This window comes from Nansenia antarctica (genome assembly GCF_963989245.1).
Source record: "Nansenia antarctica genome assembly, chromosome: 11".
Classification (NCBI taxonomy): Eukaryota; Metazoa; Chordata; class Actinopteri; order Argentiniformes; family Microstomatidae; genus Nansenia; species Nansenia antarctica.
Window position 1 is genome coordinate 22,818,536 of NC_137681.1, and position 18,038 is coordinate 22,836,573.

General features: G+C 40.1%; 1 protein-coding gene across 1 annotated transcript in view; it reads right to left on the minus strand.

Annotated features, from left to right (window-relative positions):
- The window catches only part of LOC308167663 (calcium-activated potassium channel subunit alpha-1a-like), a gene marked incomplete at its 3' end in the record, with an annotated part of 119,454 nt that overhangs the window by 37,048 nt on the left and 64,368 nt on the right, over positions 1 to 18,038 (minus strand). The window contains exons 4-9 of the mRNA XM_080542096.1: positions 14,391 to 14,484; positions 14,079 to 14,190; positions 7,711 to 7,786; positions 6,208 to 6,283; positions 5,143 to 5,313; positions 3,402 to 3,493 (exon numbers count right to left, since the gene is read on the minus strand). Coding sequence (XP_080398222.1) covers positions 3,402 to 3,493; positions 5,143 to 5,313; positions 6,208 to 6,283; positions 7,711 to 7,786; positions 14,079 to 14,190; positions 14,391 to 14,484 — 621 coding nt within the window. The remainder of the gene's footprint in view (positions 1 to 3,401; positions 3,494 to 5,142; positions 5,314 to 6,207; positions 6,284 to 7,710; positions 7,787 to 14,078; positions 14,191 to 14,390; positions 14,485 to 18,038) is intronic.

Consider the following 18,038-nt stretch of genomic DNA (forward strand, 5'->3'; position numbering starts at 1 on the left):
TTCTAATAACATAATTCTCCACGCTACAGTGAATTATATTTCACTAGTTTCTACAACATGGAGTAAATGGCAATGTTGTTTAAGTAAGTGGTCGTGGGAGTAGTGTTCTTAACACAATGCATTTTGGGTATTGAATAACAGGAGAGGTCAAAAGGGACTGTGGAATTCAGTAACAGAGTAAAAAAGGATAATTGTTTCTTTGTTTGGGACATGTACATCCATGAAAGAGCTTATCTCAGACATCTTGCCTCCTGATACAGGTAAGGGTAGATTTCCAACTGACTGTGTTCCTATTATAGTATTGTACATGCATGAGTTCTTCACCATGAGATCAATTCAAACTGATGTTTAAAGATGATTTTTCTTTACGTTTTTTTTTTTTACATCGTCAATTCCATTTCATACCACACCTCATATGTATGTAACAAATATTGTATATTAATTGATGTATTATAAACAAATAATACATTATTTCTGTTTTTGACTATTGAATGAATGAAAGGCTGTTTGAGAGAAACTTTAAATCCTAAGCAACCTGCCCAGTGGTGAACATGTTATTTGTCGTACAGTAGACCAACATATAGTTATGTAATATAATAATAATAATAATAATATAATACAGCACTATAGCCGGTATCAAAGTTGTGTGTTGGGAAACCTTGTTAGCGCATATGCAAAGTTATGGGTGGTGGTATTTACATTTTAAAATTTCCTGTATTTTGCAGCTTTTTACACGCCATAACTTGTCACTTAAAGCATGTTTTTTTGTAATGTATTACTCTCAATAGTTAATAGTATATAGTTATATAAGTGAGTATAAACAGTATATAGCCGTATATAGTTGAGTACTGTTTATCTGAGGGTAGGTTGCTATTTACATCTTGGTTAAACATGATAGAAATCAAAACAAACAAATGTATGCAAATTTAATGCAAGAGTGGTCTACTGCAGTTCTTAATGGTCAACTCAAAAAAGTTACTTCATAATAGACTTTAACTATTTTTTTAATAATTCTACATATTAAACAAAGTCACTTGTTGATTTTATTTTATTTGTGTTAAAGGGGTATACTGTAAAACTAAATATATAACAACAAACATGTATGAAAGGTTAAATAGGTATGAAAAAAGGTTTTGGACTTAGGGTTAGGGAATGTGTTGACGGTATGGTTGGAAGACACAAATATGAAACAGATGAAACAGGAATACAGACATTTCCACATGCAGAAGGAAACAATACATATAATATATTGTAATATATAATATAATATATTAACATATTATGGCCAAAGCTAATGTATACTACAAAACTAATTAATACCTTACCTTAACATGTCCACTACCCTGATAGTATCAGTATTAGCTGCTGCCTAATTGTATTTACTTGATTCAAAAAGTAAAGTAAAAAAGAAATCAGATTTTAGCATGACAAGACTATTTTCTTGTTATGTGTTAATGAGCTGCATTGGCAAACATATTGAATGCACAACATCTCGACACATCAATGTAAGAATGTGATGTTTCTCACTAAGAGAATACTAAGAGAATACACAAATCGATTAACAATTTTCATGTTGCTACAGTATGAGTATGCCCACTTAACTGGCGCTGAGTTTTGAATCCAAAAAGTGTATTGGAAAACAGCTAAAGGCTTTAGTTTAAGGAACTTGCCGGAAAAAGAAGTCTAAATTCTACACAACAAAGTAAACAACAAAAACCACCAAAAACTAGCCAGGAGAAAGTTCGATCAGAGGGTTATTCTACCTTGAGAGACACATGCGTAACTCAAACATTTATGTAAATCATGCATTGTTGTCAATGGGAGATTTGCAAGAAGGTTAAAAGTAATGCGTGCATATCTCAAGTTAGTAAGTGGCCTCATGGTGTCGGTGTCGGTCTGACTGAAGATTAAGGCCAAGAATGCAGCAGTGCTAGAAGAATGCTTGAGAAAATCTGTGTTTTTTCCAGATTGAAAAAACAAGGAAATCAAGGCAGAATATCAACTACAAGCAAGGGTGACAGCAGCTGGCGAAAGCGGGAACAAGTCGGCAACCGACCAAATGTTTGGACTTTTATTCAGAAAAATAAAATTGTTCAAAATCAATGACACACTCACTAGTCAAGCCAAAATATTGCAATGCAATGGATTCGGTGAGTAATCCTCACTACTACCTAGTTGGTGTAGAGTCGTGGGGATTACTCACTGAATCCATTGCATTGCAATATTTTGTCTTGACTAGCGAGTGTATCATTGAGTTTCAACAACGCTGAAATGTATTAAAAATGTTCTGAATTAAATTCTGAATATTTTGATTGGTTGCCGACTTGTTCCCGCTTTCGCCAGCTGCTGTCACTGGAGGAACATGCAAGAGCTTACGTGAACAAAGCAGATGGTAGGTAACCTAATTAACATGAATTGAGAATAATCTGATGGTGAAAAATTAGTTTATATAAATATGATATATAATATATATTTATATAAATATGATATAATATAATAGTTGCTGAGTTAATAATTTGTTTATATTGTCTTATTCACAGTTTAAGCAATGTAGCCTTTGAGTCATCTACATTTACATTTTAACCATTTAGCAGACGCTTTTATCCAAAGTGACAATTAGAGATTACAGGGACAGTCTCCCTGGAGTAATTTAGGGCTTATTCAAGGGCACACTAGTGGTGGGCACACTAGTGGTGGTGTTCCCAGGTGGGGTCTGAACTCATGACCTTCTGATCACTAGTCCAATTTACCATCCACTAGGCCACCACTAGTCTAGTCTCATCTAGTTGGGAACAGACAATGGAGACCAGGTCCTTTTTTGGGATCATGTCACGGTCTGTTTCCAAAGACACGTCCTAGGAAACACGTTTCAGCACCCACAGAGTCTGATCTCTGGCCTTGTTTTGGTTTTAGAGGAACAACTTGCGGAATCAGTCCCGAGCTTTGGTGTGATTTTAATGGGTGAGGGGATGCATGTGCACAGTGCAGTGTGTTACCCTGTGACATAGTCGGTTAAGAACCAAACAATGTATTGTGCTGTGGTGGGTGGCAAGATGCATATGATCAACAAACACAAAACACAAAACACAAACAAGCGTATAAGCGGACTAGCTGATAAACAAATAAGCATACAGCAAATTATACATTCAAATCCGATGAACTAAAAGCAACTAGTCAATGGGACTTAAACTAAAAGCAAACATTCACTCATTCTAAAAAGCAATGGCAGCTTGCACACAAATACAAAGCAATAGCGTAAGCTTTTCATGGCCAAGTTCTTCAGTCACAGTGTGACTTTGTTTAAAAAAAAGTATACTTTCCCCTCTTTATGAGAGGGGGGACTCAACGTCACACAAACCACACCTTTTAGCATTTTTTGGTTGTTTATTTGTTTGACTTACTTTCTGCCTCTGGTCGAGTTATAACTCCCTCCGTATTTCTTCCGATTAAGGATGAGAGCAGCAATTTCTGGCACGTAGCGAGCAAACATGGCCTACATGCATGGAACAGAAAAAGAAAAGGGCATGCAGAAAAGATTCTACTGCGGCAGTAGAGCCTCCATGAATACTTACTTTCTCCCATTAACCGCACTATAGGAACCACCATATTTCTTGCGGTTTCCTATTAACTCTATGATTTCAGGGACGTAGCTCGCAAACATGGCCTAAGGAGAAGATAGGAGACAGAAGAAGAGACTAAAAAAAGGATAGGCAAAAGAAGAGGCTTCTAAGAAGCAGGGCTTCTATTTTTGCTTAAGAGATATCCGTAAAATCTGAAAAATGTATATACTACAGAAAAACAGCCCTTTTACGAAGAATAAAAAGATGTAAACAATAGAAAAGGGGTGCAGTTTCGCTCTGAATATAATGTAATGAATGGAAAAAGCTGCTTTAACACAATATGAAATTATGTTAAGGCTATTATATTCAGAATCAGAAAGGTTAATTAAGGGAGAAAAAAAAAAAGAATAAAAAAAAAGAATTAACGAAAGAAAAAATAAACAGCTTTTACGGATATTTATTTTGGAAAAATGAAAAAAACTGACAACTGGTATGTCAATCTGTGATTAATTTTTTCAAGTAATGAAAAGAAAGAAAAGAACCCTATGCGCCATGTTTTGTCCAACAAACACGTGTGCCAGGTTGATTTGAACAGAACAGCCGAGAGGAACATCGCTGCAAGATGGATGAACTCATATATAAGTTGTTAGAGGAGTTCAGCCATTTTGTTAACCCTATAGATTTCTAGCTTCGTGCATGTTTGACACATGACTTGTGACGCCAAATCAATTGTGTTGCATCTTCTTACATAAACAACAACAGCAACATTATTTCTAACGCCACTCTAAGATAATACTTTGCCACTATTTCTAGTCATGAAGGATAATACTGCCCTTTCAATGACCCTTGGACACTGTCCCTAATTAGGCTAAAGCATTCCAAATGTTCCACATTACATGCAAATATGTAAAGGGATTGTATAAGTTAATGTGTTAAAGGCATCAACCTACAGTATCAACGTTTTTTTGTGCATGAAATCAACTTAAATGCGGATTATTATGACTTACTGAATGGACTGTATCAATGTGTGCCAAGTCTTATTGGGGCTGTCAGGCCATGTTCATCACAAAGCTGCTCTATAGATAATCTCCCTTTCACTGTGTTTGTTGGATTTGGGTAGGAAAGCAGAAGGGTGGGGTCATCTAAAACCGCATCGTCCTTATTATAGTTAACAATGGCATCCATTTTAAAACTACCGTAATCTTACTCTGTTTTTTTAAACAATCTTAATACAGTATAATTCTACTGATTTAAAATAATTCACAATATGAACATAAACAGAACTGTATGTATATATATATATATATATATATATATATACCTTTGACACAATAAGTGTATAATAAGTATTATAAACAATAGGTGTATATTACCTAAAGATACATACTGTAAAGTTTACACAATAAAATGGGTAATTTCACCATAGAAACCAGCATGTATAGAGGACAACACGGAGCTTCTTGTTCAACAGCAGCTGAAGTGCCAAAGACTCTCCAGCGTTTGGTGTCGCCAGGGTCAGGGAGACTAACGGTGTGTTGTGGGGGGATATAAGCAGGAGTCAAAATAAAAGAGGGATTTTTACCAAACCACCGAGGATGAAGAAGACCATGAAAAGGCGACCCAGGGTGGTTTTTGCATACACGTCTCCGTACCCCACGGTGGACATGGTCACCATGAGCAAGTACACACATTCCCAGTAGGAAAGGTCTTGGGAATTTTGGAAGTTTTCCCAAGGGTCCCCTGAGTTTTCCACCTGAAAAAGAACAGTCAAAATACTGTATATTCCAAGAAAGAAGAGTCAATGGAGAGATATATTGCATCCTTCGAATACGTCTTTACCTTTAGTAAGTGTCAAACTTTAACAACGGTATTTTACCATTTTCAGATGACTCTAGACCACCATCTAATGATCCCACTCATCAAAAGAAATCAGTGGAATCATTCTATGATAATATATATAGTAATAAATAGTAATAATATATAGTAAACGGATGATTGGGCTATTGTTAAGCACTATTGCAGTACCACATATGTACAGTAAACTACCGGTAATAGTCTTACTATTGTTTTACTTTACCAGCTACTGGGGATTGCACACTACTGCATTACTTCTAAACTACTTGACTACTTGCTACTGTATTATATTGCATTTCATCCCATTGTACTTTCCACAGCTTTTTTTGTTTTCACTATCGAAGCCACTGTACCACCACTTTATTACTGTAGGATTACTTATTTTATTTATTTACTTACTTATTATTATAGTGATTTTGTATTTGAATGCTGCAATGCCAATGTTGAGGAACCAAAAGCCAAAGAATGTTACTCTTGTGTACTTGTACATTGAGATGTAATGAAAGCGATTCTGATCTGATTCATATTCTTTACTACTACCACCTAGGGTTGCAAAATGCCCATATAGTTTGGGAAGCTTTGCGATAATTTCCAACGTTTCCATATTGACATCATTCCACAATACTATGATATTGTCATTTAGATTTCATCATCATGCCTCACAACATTCATATCTACAGGAGGGAGACAGTATTTCACAACACACTAATTCAAATGTTAAATGGATCAGTACATGTATGGTAGCATTATACATAGTCCTTCAGTTCCGCAATTCAAGTTTCCAGTAACTTACCAAATGTATGAAGCCTGCTGCTGTTAGCCATGTGCTTATGAAGATTGAACATAAGTTCACCAGTTTGATGGAGTTGCTATCGAAAACAAGAGCCAGACAATATCAATGAACACAGATAACGCTCAACATCAGAAGACCTGCCTTGTATTAGTTTAACAAGAAGTGCACCAATGCAGGACCACCATTTGATCAAAGAACAAATCATTAAATAGACATCTGATATGCCCTTGCACTATGTTTGTGTCACTGCGTTTTGTAATAGGAGCTAAAAAGGACTTCTTTGAAGAATATACCAAAAGGATGATATCTGGGTATAATCTGAGGAGCTCAATCAAGATCATCATGTAATAACTCAATTTTGCTTTGGAAAGAAACATCTGATTATTATTATTAAATAAATGATGGAATGAAATATTGAAAAAACTGTAATGGCAACCCTTTCAGCAAAGTTTTCACAGTTAAATTATTTCTTACACAATCAATGTTACATACAGTACATCTCGAGTGATATATTTTCCACCTGAGGGATACTGTACTCTATGCAATGGTAACTTTTGGTATTTTCGTATCGTTCTGGTCCGTCCATTGATGTACTGCTTTTCTTACATTACAGCAGCTCCATCTGAGTGAGTGAGTCAGGGGCTTATTCAAAGACATGTTGTTGAGCTATAAGCTCTGTCTGACATCTGGCAACAAGCTTTCATTCTAAGAAGTGGGGAAACTGATAGATTTCTGCTTGACAATGTCCAATGCACAATTTCGGGAACAGAAGAACAATACTGAAGATGTACAGTATGTAAAATGTGTCAGTTTTAAATATCGAATGGATGTTAAATGGATTGATATTGATTTCCAGTGTTGGTTGGTGCAGATGTATAGGACATGGTAGGCGGCAATCTGGGATTCAAACAACAAAGCGGTCACCTGACCAGTCATTGGATTAAACCGCTACGGGTTTGGGTTGGAGAAAGGGAAACACTCATAGAATGAGCTACATTATATTGTTTACAAAACATTTACAAAAGCAAGCTTATATTTTGGGTTCTGATGGAGTTGATGGGGTTTGGGTTCTGATGCCAAGAGAATTGGCATTTATAAATTCTATTCTTCAAGAATCAGGGGCTGTATATTATTAATTTAAAAGATAAACTAATTGATGTACCAGTCCCAGATTGCAACTTTAAATAACCTGAAATTATAAAATGGCAGTAATATCACAAAGTGTTCTGAAGTAATCCACCTGGACCGCAAAGTAGGCCACGCTCAGCTGACTTGTTTCCAAATACAAGGTTTTCTGATCCAATAATAAATACACTCTGGGCAGAGGATCCATAATTGTATACTTAATTTGAAAAACATTTACATTAGCTATGTAACAATGACATACATTGTAGATCAGTGCACATTATAATTTCTAACAGTGTCAATAATCATCACAGAATAGTCATAATTACAGGTAGTCCTATATACTGTAAATAATAAAAAATAAAATAATGCACTTACCTTGTTTTTAATATATTCAAAAACTGTAAAATTTCGGAGAACTGTATCAATCTTAAGGCCCTTAAAAACCTCAAGCCTGTGTGGAAGAAAGATAAAACAGAGGTCACTCAGGGGTCAAGTCTTTGCACATGCCATTTCCATCATTTACCACTCATAGTCATTCACCTGTTCTCTGAATGCCAACACCAAATATCATACCTGTCATACCGTCATCCATCTTGATTAGATCCATGGCTTTTAGAAATTATATAATGCACAACCAAATGGTAGGCCTCTCAAAAGTAGTAACAACAACAAAACAAAGAACCAACTACAAAAATACTTCCAAAATCTCTGAAAACAGAGAGCAAAAAGAGTACTTCAATCTCAGGCAGCTAAGTCACAAAGCACCGGCGTCAAGCAGATACATTTTTCATTACTGAAGACCAAAATACAGAAGGGGACCAAAAGGGGAAGAGATGAAAACCTGGATTAGAGTTAAGACAGGTGGATAGGCAGCTGTGACGTCAAATCTCCATTTTTTGGGTGGCTAAACCTGCCAACAGGTCAAGGACAAAGGTGCACCAGATGGTGATGTCACTGTATCACACACACACACACACACACACACACACACACACACACACACACACACACACACAGTCACACACACACGCACACACACACACACACACACACACACACACACACACACACACACACACACAGTCCAGTCATCTACAGCAACATAAGCAGATCATCAAGCTGGACCCAAAATAATATTGCTTATTGTAATACCACACATGTACAGTGCTTGTCGGCTATTCCTGTATGGCTTCTGACCAAGTGAGCAAAGATAAATATTCAGACTTATTTGTCATTGTAGAGGATGAATTTACAAACCAATGACAATATGTAAGTATAATATTTTTCTCCATAATCAATGAGTTATTGTCCATAAACCAAATACTTATCTAAGTAGATACTGTAATATTTGACTATGCAACATGTGGCAACATACTATATGTCCTTAGTAATAGCTTACTTAGCAAAAACATGCCATGGCCATAAACAATTATAACCCTAGATGCTTTTAAAATATTTGAAATACTAAAAGCCACTAAAATCAGTTTGACGAAAGAAAAAAGTCCAAGTCTAATTTCGAGTCCTGAATGCGTCTACAGGAAACTAGCATCACTCTGTCTGATGAGTCATCAAGCCAAGGTACTGTAGACCCCTCACTCATAACCTGTATGCTAACCTACTTATCGCAAACAGTCTTCATCTCTTGAAATGAAGTAATCCAAAATAATCTTTGGATAAACAGTCCAGAGAGTAAACAAAATCCATCATCATAGAAACCAACACCAATTTCCTACATGTCAAGACCGCAAATGACAGAGAACGATGCTACAATAAATCACACTGGAAATGTGACATTAATAAACATTTAAATGTCTTCCACCAAGCTCATATTGCATTTCAAATAATTTTTTATTTTTTTGCCAGCTGGTGACAACACAAACCCTGGATGTGATCTCTGTCCAGCCAAGCCAGCAGAGGGGTGTCGGAACAATGCAAAGCCAACCTCTGGTCTTACAGGAGGTCCCATCTAACACCTCTGGTCTTACAGGAGGTCCCATCTAACACCTCTGGCCTTACAGGAGGTCCCATCTAACACCTCTGGTCTTACAAGAGGTCCCATCTAACACCTCTGGTCTTACAGGAGGTCCCATCTAACACCTCTGGTCTTACAGGAGGTCCCATCTAACACCTTTGGCCTTACAGGAGGTCCCATCTAACACCTCTGGCCTTACAGGAGGTCCCATCTAACACCTCTGGTCTTACAGGAGGTCCCATCTAACACCTCTGGCCTTACAGGAGGTCCCATCTAACACCTCTGGTCTTACAGGAGGTCCCATCTAACACCTCTGGTCTTACAGGAGGTCCCATCTAAAACCTCTGCTGGTCTTACAGGAGGTCCCATCTAACACCTCTGGCCTTACAGGAGGTCCCATCTAACACCTCTGGCCTTACAGGAGGTCCCATCTAACACCTCTGGGCTTACAGCAGGTCCCATCTAACACCTCTGGGCTTACAAGAGGTCCCATCTAACACCTCTGGCCTTACAGGAGGTCCCATCTAACACCTCTGGTCTTACAAGAGGTCCCATCTAACACCTCTGGTCTTACAGGAGGTCCCATCTAACACCTCTGGTCTTACAGGAGGTCCCATCTAACACCTCTGGTCTTACAGGAGGTCCCACCTAACACCTCTGGTCTTACAGGAGGTCCCATCTAACACCTCTGGTCTTACAGGAGGTCCCATCTAACACCTCTGGTCTTACAGGAGGTCCCATCTAACACCTCTGGCCTTACAGGAGGTCCCATCTAACACCTCTGGTCTTACAGGAGGTCCCATCTAACACTCTGGTCTTACAGGAGGTCCCATCTAACACCTCTGGTCTTACAAGAGGTCCCATCTAAAACCTCTGGTCTTACAGGAGGTCCCATCTAACACCTCTGGGCTTACAGGAGGTCCCATCTAACACCTCTGGGCTTACAGGAGGTCCCATCTAACACCTCTGGTCTTACAGGAGGTCCCATCTAACACCTCTGGTCTTACAGGAGGTCCCACCTAACACCTCTGGTCTTACAGGAGGTCCCATCTAACCCATCTGGGCTTACGGGAGATCCCATCCAACACCTCCCACACACCATCCAACAGGTCTTACCCCAGTAAGAGATGAAATGGAAGCAGGAAGTCAGGCTGAGGCAGAGGTTGTCCTGCTCCTCTTTCTCGTTGGCCTGTCCGTGGGCCATCTTGACCCTGTAGCCGTTCTGAAACAGCTCCCCGCACGACTTCTTTCGACGGCGCGGGCTCACGAAGGTCTCCGACCGGGTGCCACCATCGGGCCCCCGGTACACCAACAACTTAGTCGGGATCATGTCTAAGACTTAACCGAGACAAACGCTTTCGGCAGATGGCGAAGCTACCCAAAATGCAGTAGGACCCAGTAGGTCGTCAGTATCCAAACATGTCTCTGGTCATGGCTTCGAGAGATCCTCTGGGATGGCTCGAGTTGATTTTCCTATGTATATACACCGCACAGCGAATCGATTCAGAAACTCTTTCCCGAAACAGAGAAAAGACAAACAGGTGGAGCTCAACGTCTCAGCAACCAGCCAGGGATGAGGTAAAAAAACAAACAAAAAAACCAACAACAACAAGAAACAAGGGAATTCATGTTCCGGAGACGAGTCACAATCAGATTTCCCACAGACACTCGTAGCATCCTCGTTATGAACAGTCGTGTAAGGCAAGCTTAAAAACAACCCCCTTTTCCATCAGGATATTACAGCATAAGCTCCTTTAGGATTCGCCCAGGGAGCGGAAGAGGCCAGGCAGAAAGTCTGTCCATGCAGTTGCCGGGCGATGTACAGTACATCTATCTTAGCCAAAGCAATAGGATTGGTCCCATTCTGTCCCTGTCTGTCTTTTACATTAGACAGTAATCTTCTAGAAGTACTCTTTCCCCATTTACAAGGGTTAGGGAACAGCAATTGTCACAGAATTGTCACATGATCTCCAGCAGAGTTCTGTTGAGAGCTGAAAGGCTTTGGCAATCATTGAATTCTTCTCTGGGTTTAGTGGAAGCACTATAATCCTGAATTAATCACCACGGATGTAACAAAAGCTGGCTGCTAGCTACACTATATTACAACTGACTGTGCGACATGCAGCCCATTGTGTCAAAGCCTCAAAAGGCAGTATATCAATATCTGCAACAGCTGTGAATGGAGAATTAAATATGTCACATACAGAAGGGGTATTATGGTGTAACTCAGCAATCAATAACTCACCAATCAATGGGCGTACAAAGTATCATTGTTATTAAATGGAGCGTGTGTTTGTACAGTGTTATCGAACCAGATAGCTGTTGAAATTCAAACATCCTGTCCATGATCTCTACGCTAGAAACAATATCTAACAAAATCACAGTGTAAACATTTTAGACGCATCCTTTCTTTCCTCCCTCTCTGTCAGTACCAGTAAGTGGGATCAGGTCAGGCTAGTTTGCAGGTGACAGCTCACCGCTAAGGGCCTCCTCTGTTTGCTTTGCTACCTCGGGAGTACAAAGCTGCAGCGGCCGACATGGACATCTTATCTAAATGGGCAAATGTTCCGGTTTTTTTTATCATTATTTTTTACTTCCTTGATCCTCACAAAGCTACACAACTGTTCTGTCTGAAACCCACTGGGATATTTGACTCACTGAGGTAACCGGCTCTTTATTCCAGATACATCAAAACACAATGTTTTGACCTCACAGCAGCTAGGGAGCCAACATGAAAACTGACTCTCCTCGTCTGCTATCACTCAACAGAATGACTTGGTGCGTTGCCAGGGGTAGAAGCAGTACCTAGCACAGTAACTTGGCATCTGGACTGGTGTATAGTATTTCCCTGTGACCTGTAGCGTGAGCTCTCTCTCTCCCTCAAATCTCTCTCTCTCTCTCTCTCTCTCTCTCTCTCTCTCTCTTTCAAATCTGTGTGTGTGTGTGTGTGTGTGTGTGTGTGTGTGTGTGTGTGTGTGTGTGTGTGCGTGCGTGCGTGCGTGCGTGCGTGCGTGCGTGCGTGCGTGCGTGCGTGCGTGCGTGCGTGTGTGTGTGCGTGCTTGCTTTGCTTTGAAAGTGTGTGTGTGTGTCCATGTGTGTCTTTCCCGTGTCCGAATGTTCAGAACAGAAGATTGTCGAGATGGCCCTGTTCCAAATGAGAGCTTGTGCCTGACTATGAGAGGGCATTCATTAGAGAGGGGTTTAAGCTCTGATACGCTGACCTGAGGTACCAGCAGATGTCAGGTTCACCAGCTGCCCAACAGCATACTCATATTAACCAAGGTTATATTGCGCCGAACATTTTTCTCACAGTTTTCACAGATTTTAGCTGTCAATTTGAATGTCATTGATTTTGCCCACAAATGTACTCTGCATAGGTAATCATATAGGGAGGTTATGTACTAAAAAGGCGTAACCAATCTCAAAAATACCTTTTTAACATGTACAGAATTTCACACCCACTCACACCTTTTCATCATGACTTAATAAATGTTTCTCTATTTCAAAAGGAGCTGAGGACCTGTCTTAGTTGCACACTCACACAACTCCACTAGATGGCGACATTTATGCACACTATCCCAATGTTCACCTGCACCTTTGTCTGTCAACAGGATCTGTTTTCCTGCTTTTAGATCAATTAAACATGGTACTATGTTTATGTATTGTTTTATGTATAATTGCTTAAATTATCTGTCCTCCTATCACAGCATTTTATTTGGATCCAATAGTTCATCCAAAGCCCGGGGTTTGTGTTAAACACGCTACATGTCACAACAGGAAACAATGCCTCTGTAATGTAACTGTATCATCGCAGATGAAGTCGACAAACGTTTCATTTATTTAGAAACAAACAGGGGTCACCAGGGGTCAGGGGTTGCCTGAGTTGCGGTTTAGCAGCAAAGGTCAAAGGTCTCGTTTGGAACATCAGTCTTCCCTGTCCATCATCCCTCTCGTCTACTTTCCCTCCCTCTAAATGTACGTCACATGAAACAAATAAGAAAGGAAGGTGGAACAGGGGGAGGGTCTAAGGGGCGGTATGAGGTACAGTATGACTCCCAGGTGAGGTAGACGAAGCCTCCACACCTGTGCTGTGACAGAGCAGAAAGCCGACCTCTGTAATCCTTATCTAATCTAACCCCTCCGAGGCCTATCCTGGTGATTAGCTTCACACGTTTAGCAGATTCAGCTTCTTTCTTAAACACAGAAGGCCCACCGACAAAGCCTATCAGTAATCCCTTTCACATCCGTCCATGTACTCTCATTCAGAGACCCGTTTCAATCAGGCGTCATCGCAGGAAAGCAAAGCGTCTCTCTCCAATAAGGACGTTCAGCTGTCGTTCTGTACAGAGTGGCACAAACTCTATCCTACAACATTGAAATTCGATGCAACATAACAGTTAATTACACCCTATAATTAGTCACTCAGTCAACAAACAACCAGAACTATGTTCTCCAGTCTCGTTCCCAGACACTTCGGTCTGGTGTACCAATGCGTCAAACTCGACCTTCGTTAAAGTCAATTAAAAAAAAACTTTGAAAACGGACGCCGCATAGTCAGGCTTTGAAAGTGGCTTTACGTCGTATCAATCATCTCCCACAGCACTCCCCCCTCCATCTCTCAACTTGTGTTATGCACAGAATATCCACCAAGTGGCGCTGCAGACCAGCTCTCCCCACCCAAAGAAAAACCACCAAAGCTCCAACTGGCACACAGTTGGTTCCTATGCAGACAACAGCATGTTAGGAGGGTGCACAGGTCTGATAGACTCACCAAGCCAGCTTCTGTTCAGATACACGGAGACGAACACGGGTGGAACCGTGAAGAAGTCTACCACAGAGTTCACCTCCAGCCAAAACCACAACTTGTCGTTGGCCGCGATGAACTGCATGGGAGGACAAAGAGAACGACGTTAAAGTGAATAAAGACACATATATACCCCCCCTCAAAACACATCTTTCATCTCTGTCAAAGACATCCTAGTGTCGTTAGTATTTTTATAATGTTACTTTCTATTGCTAGTTTCTATGAAGTGTGCTAGAATTGTTATAAATAGTTCGATTTGATTTGTTGTCTTTTACTTACACGTAGACCAAAGTACAGCAAGAAGAACACGTTGAAAGCCATGTCGATCTGTAAGGTGAAGTCTTTGTAGAAATTCTGACAAGACTCAATTGGGCTGTCAAAAGAAAAGAAACTTTGTTTACAGTCTTGCTATTAGGGGCAAAAGAGCACAATTGTGATGGGAATAGACTTGGTAAATGTTGTTGTTGACAATCCCATTTCATGAAAACAACAAGAAATGCTATTTCTTCTTTCCTGAAAATGCTTCTTTTTTTTAAGAGAACAGAAATATTAGAAAATGTGCAAAAGTTGGTGTTTTCCAATGGTTTGTCTGTTGAGAAAAGAACATGCATTTATTGGTCAAACAAGCACATAAGGTAACAAGTCGATATCCCTAATTAACCCTTAAATAACTGCATATAGATCTCTTCAAACAACGCTCCTTCACACTCACAAGGAGTTACCAGATCATAATATTGCAGTTCAGATAAAATATCATTCAGTGAAAATGTTGCCATTTTTATTTCACAATACTGAAGGAATAGAGTACATTACTGTTATGTTAAAGATTAACAGAGGGTTAAAGAAATGCAGCGCAGTCACAGTAGTTTAAGGGTTAATAGCATGCAGCATTTAGCATCTTTTCTCGCGTGTTCAAGCAGCCAGAGCAGGTGCTAGCAATGTGATGCAGTCTCACCCTCGACAAGCTTGTATCTGGCACTAAGAATTGCAATAAAGACAAATAAATACATTAAAAAACAAAGTAAATGTTATGTACTCTGTAATTACTCTTACCACATTCAAAACCTGGGAACAATAAACGGATAATAAACATCCTGAGAATGAGATCCTGTGTAGTTACAACTCTGTAGGCTGCTTGTACACACATGACATACTCCGTTCAGAGAGTCAAACACTACCCTACTGCACATCAAAGTCTCCCATGAATATACAGTGCACATTGTAAACACTGTGTCCCCATAGACACTGTAGAGCTATGTTGTATAATAATATATTAGAATAGAAAATTATTCACAAGAGTTCCCTGGTTGATACTTGATATTTGATAAGTTGATATTCACATCACAACCCTGTTTGATGGTGGGGCAGAGGGATCACAACCCTGTTTGATGGTGGGGCAGAGGGATCAAACCTTTTGCACAGAGGAGCTGGGGGGGATTGCTATTTGAAGCAGGCAGATTGTTATTCCTCTCTCCATGTTGAAAGGGTTAAAGCAGGCCGGTGGGTTACTGAAAGGGTTAAAGCAGGCCGGTGGGTTACTGAAAGGGTTAAAGCAGGCCGGTGGGTTACTGAAAGGGTTAAAGCAGGCCGGTGGGTTACTGAAAGGGTTAAAGCAGGCCGGTGGGTTACTGAAAGGGTTAAAGCAGGCCGGTGGGTTAAAGGGTTAAAGCAGGCCGGTGGGTTAAAGGGTTAAAGCAGGCCGGTGGGTTAAAGGGTTAAAGCAGGCCGGTGGGTTAAAGGGTTAAAGCAGGCCGGTGGGTTACTAGCTAGTGATAAAGGAACATGGTTCATGCTGTCGCTGTATGTGATTCTAGCGCGCCTGCCTTGCATGCATCTAAAGACAACCAGCATCAGCGAAAACCTTCACCATCTCCCCCTGAACAAGGAGACAATGAGACAAGCCCTGGTTTAATACCTCCCATCTGATTCAGGCCAGGATGCTAATGTGGTTACATAAAGAATAAATAAATCATGAACTACAAGCACCACACACACACACACAAAAATGCATTCCTCAAACAGAGACCCTGAACAGACAACAAGTCAGACACCCCGGGGATTATTTCTAGCAGATCTAATATTATTGTGCAACTCAGTTGATTTCCGGCCTATTACAGCTCACTAATACAATATCTCCATAGGGACGGCCGCCGCGGGACGGGATACCTCGCTACCCATAATACAACTATAGCCTCGCCAATCCGTTTTAAGCACTGTGTTTTTCAGTTTTTTTATTTAACCTTTATCAGGAGATAATAATTATTATTATTATTATAATTATAATTATAATTATAATTATATAATAATAATAATAATATAATAATACAATAATTATAATAATAATAATGATATAATAATAATAATAATAATATAATAATATAATAATATAATAATATAATAATAATAATAATAATAATAATAATAATAATAATAATAATAATGTCTTTATTTTACCAGGAGAAAAGTTCAAGGCCAATACAGGAAGCATCACAATACAGGGTTGCAGACATAAAAAGCCTATAACAACTTGGACAATGGAAATAGAGAATCAATTACAGAATCATAAAACATCCAAAATAGTCATCAGTATTCGTCACAAGTCATCAACATCAGGGATGAAACAGGTGCAATATGAATCAGTCAGAACATCTATAAGCAGACATGCCTGCCTCCAAGTCATTTAGAACTACTTTAAATGCATCCTGTGAGACCAGCTCCTGAAGATTCAGGTTATTAAGAGTTATTTCATCATTGAGTCAATATTAATAAACCATAACCTTCACTGATTCAGACCATATTTTTTTTTACCTGGATGCGTTATTTCATTTAGTCAATATTAATAAACTATAACTTTCATTGATTCAGACTCGGTTATTTCATTGAGTCAATATTAATAAACTATAACATTGACTGATTCAGACCGTTTTTCTTTTTACAGTACCGTCGGTTTGTCACTTGACGACCATAACGTGAGTGCTACTGGTCTACCTCCTAGAATAGCTCACGCCGGCTGAATAGCCCGAGCCTTATTCACAGTGATGAATACCTCCGCTGAACACCTCTCAGAGGTAGATGACAGGGAGGAGTGATGACCTCAGCGGGGTCCGATTTGCTGCGTTAAATAATTGAGTTCCAGGATGATTGGTCAGGGGGACGGCGCTGCGAGATGGCCTTGTTTTTTCCCGGAGAACACTCTGGATACCCCGTCCGTCTACTCACTCACTTGTACTCAAAGAACAGGGCAGTGCTCCAGAGCAGCACTGCTTTAAATAAACGTGTTCTTGTGTCACAGAGTTGGATCGGATTCAGTTGAATTGGAGCAATCCGAAACAAAGCATTTGCCCTTCAGATTGATCTCGGTGGAGGTTCATCAACTGAATGTATGTCAAACAGTTTGAGAGGGATTAAGGACACACAATCCTTTGGAGGAAAACAAATACTTAGGCTGAGATGATTGCAGCAAGTACCTACTGTGTTGTAGAACGCACAAGGTCACTCCTTATTGAGACCGTCCTCAGTAGGCAGCACAGGGGTGGTGAAGATGGTTACTTGTTTTGTTTGTTTTTTTGGTTCACAAAATGTTCTTCTCATTCTAGGTCAGGTGTCCACGGGACCAGCAGTCTAGCTGGATCCATCCGCTGCTTTATCTCTGTGTGCTTATGTTCTGTCCTTTATCAGAACCAGAGAACATGTCACATGTTTACTTTGCTCAGTAGCTGTCCACAATCAACTGTCCATTAGCGTTGTGGGCACACAGGAGTATGTTTATGCCTGCCTGCCTGTCTGACTGTCTGTGTAACTACATGCCTGCCTGTCTGCCTGCCTGCCTGTCAGCCTGCCTGCCTGCCTGCCTGCCTGCCTGCCTGCCTGCCTGCCTGCCTGCCTGTCTGCCTGCCTGTCTGTCTGCCTGCCTGCCTGCCTGCCTGT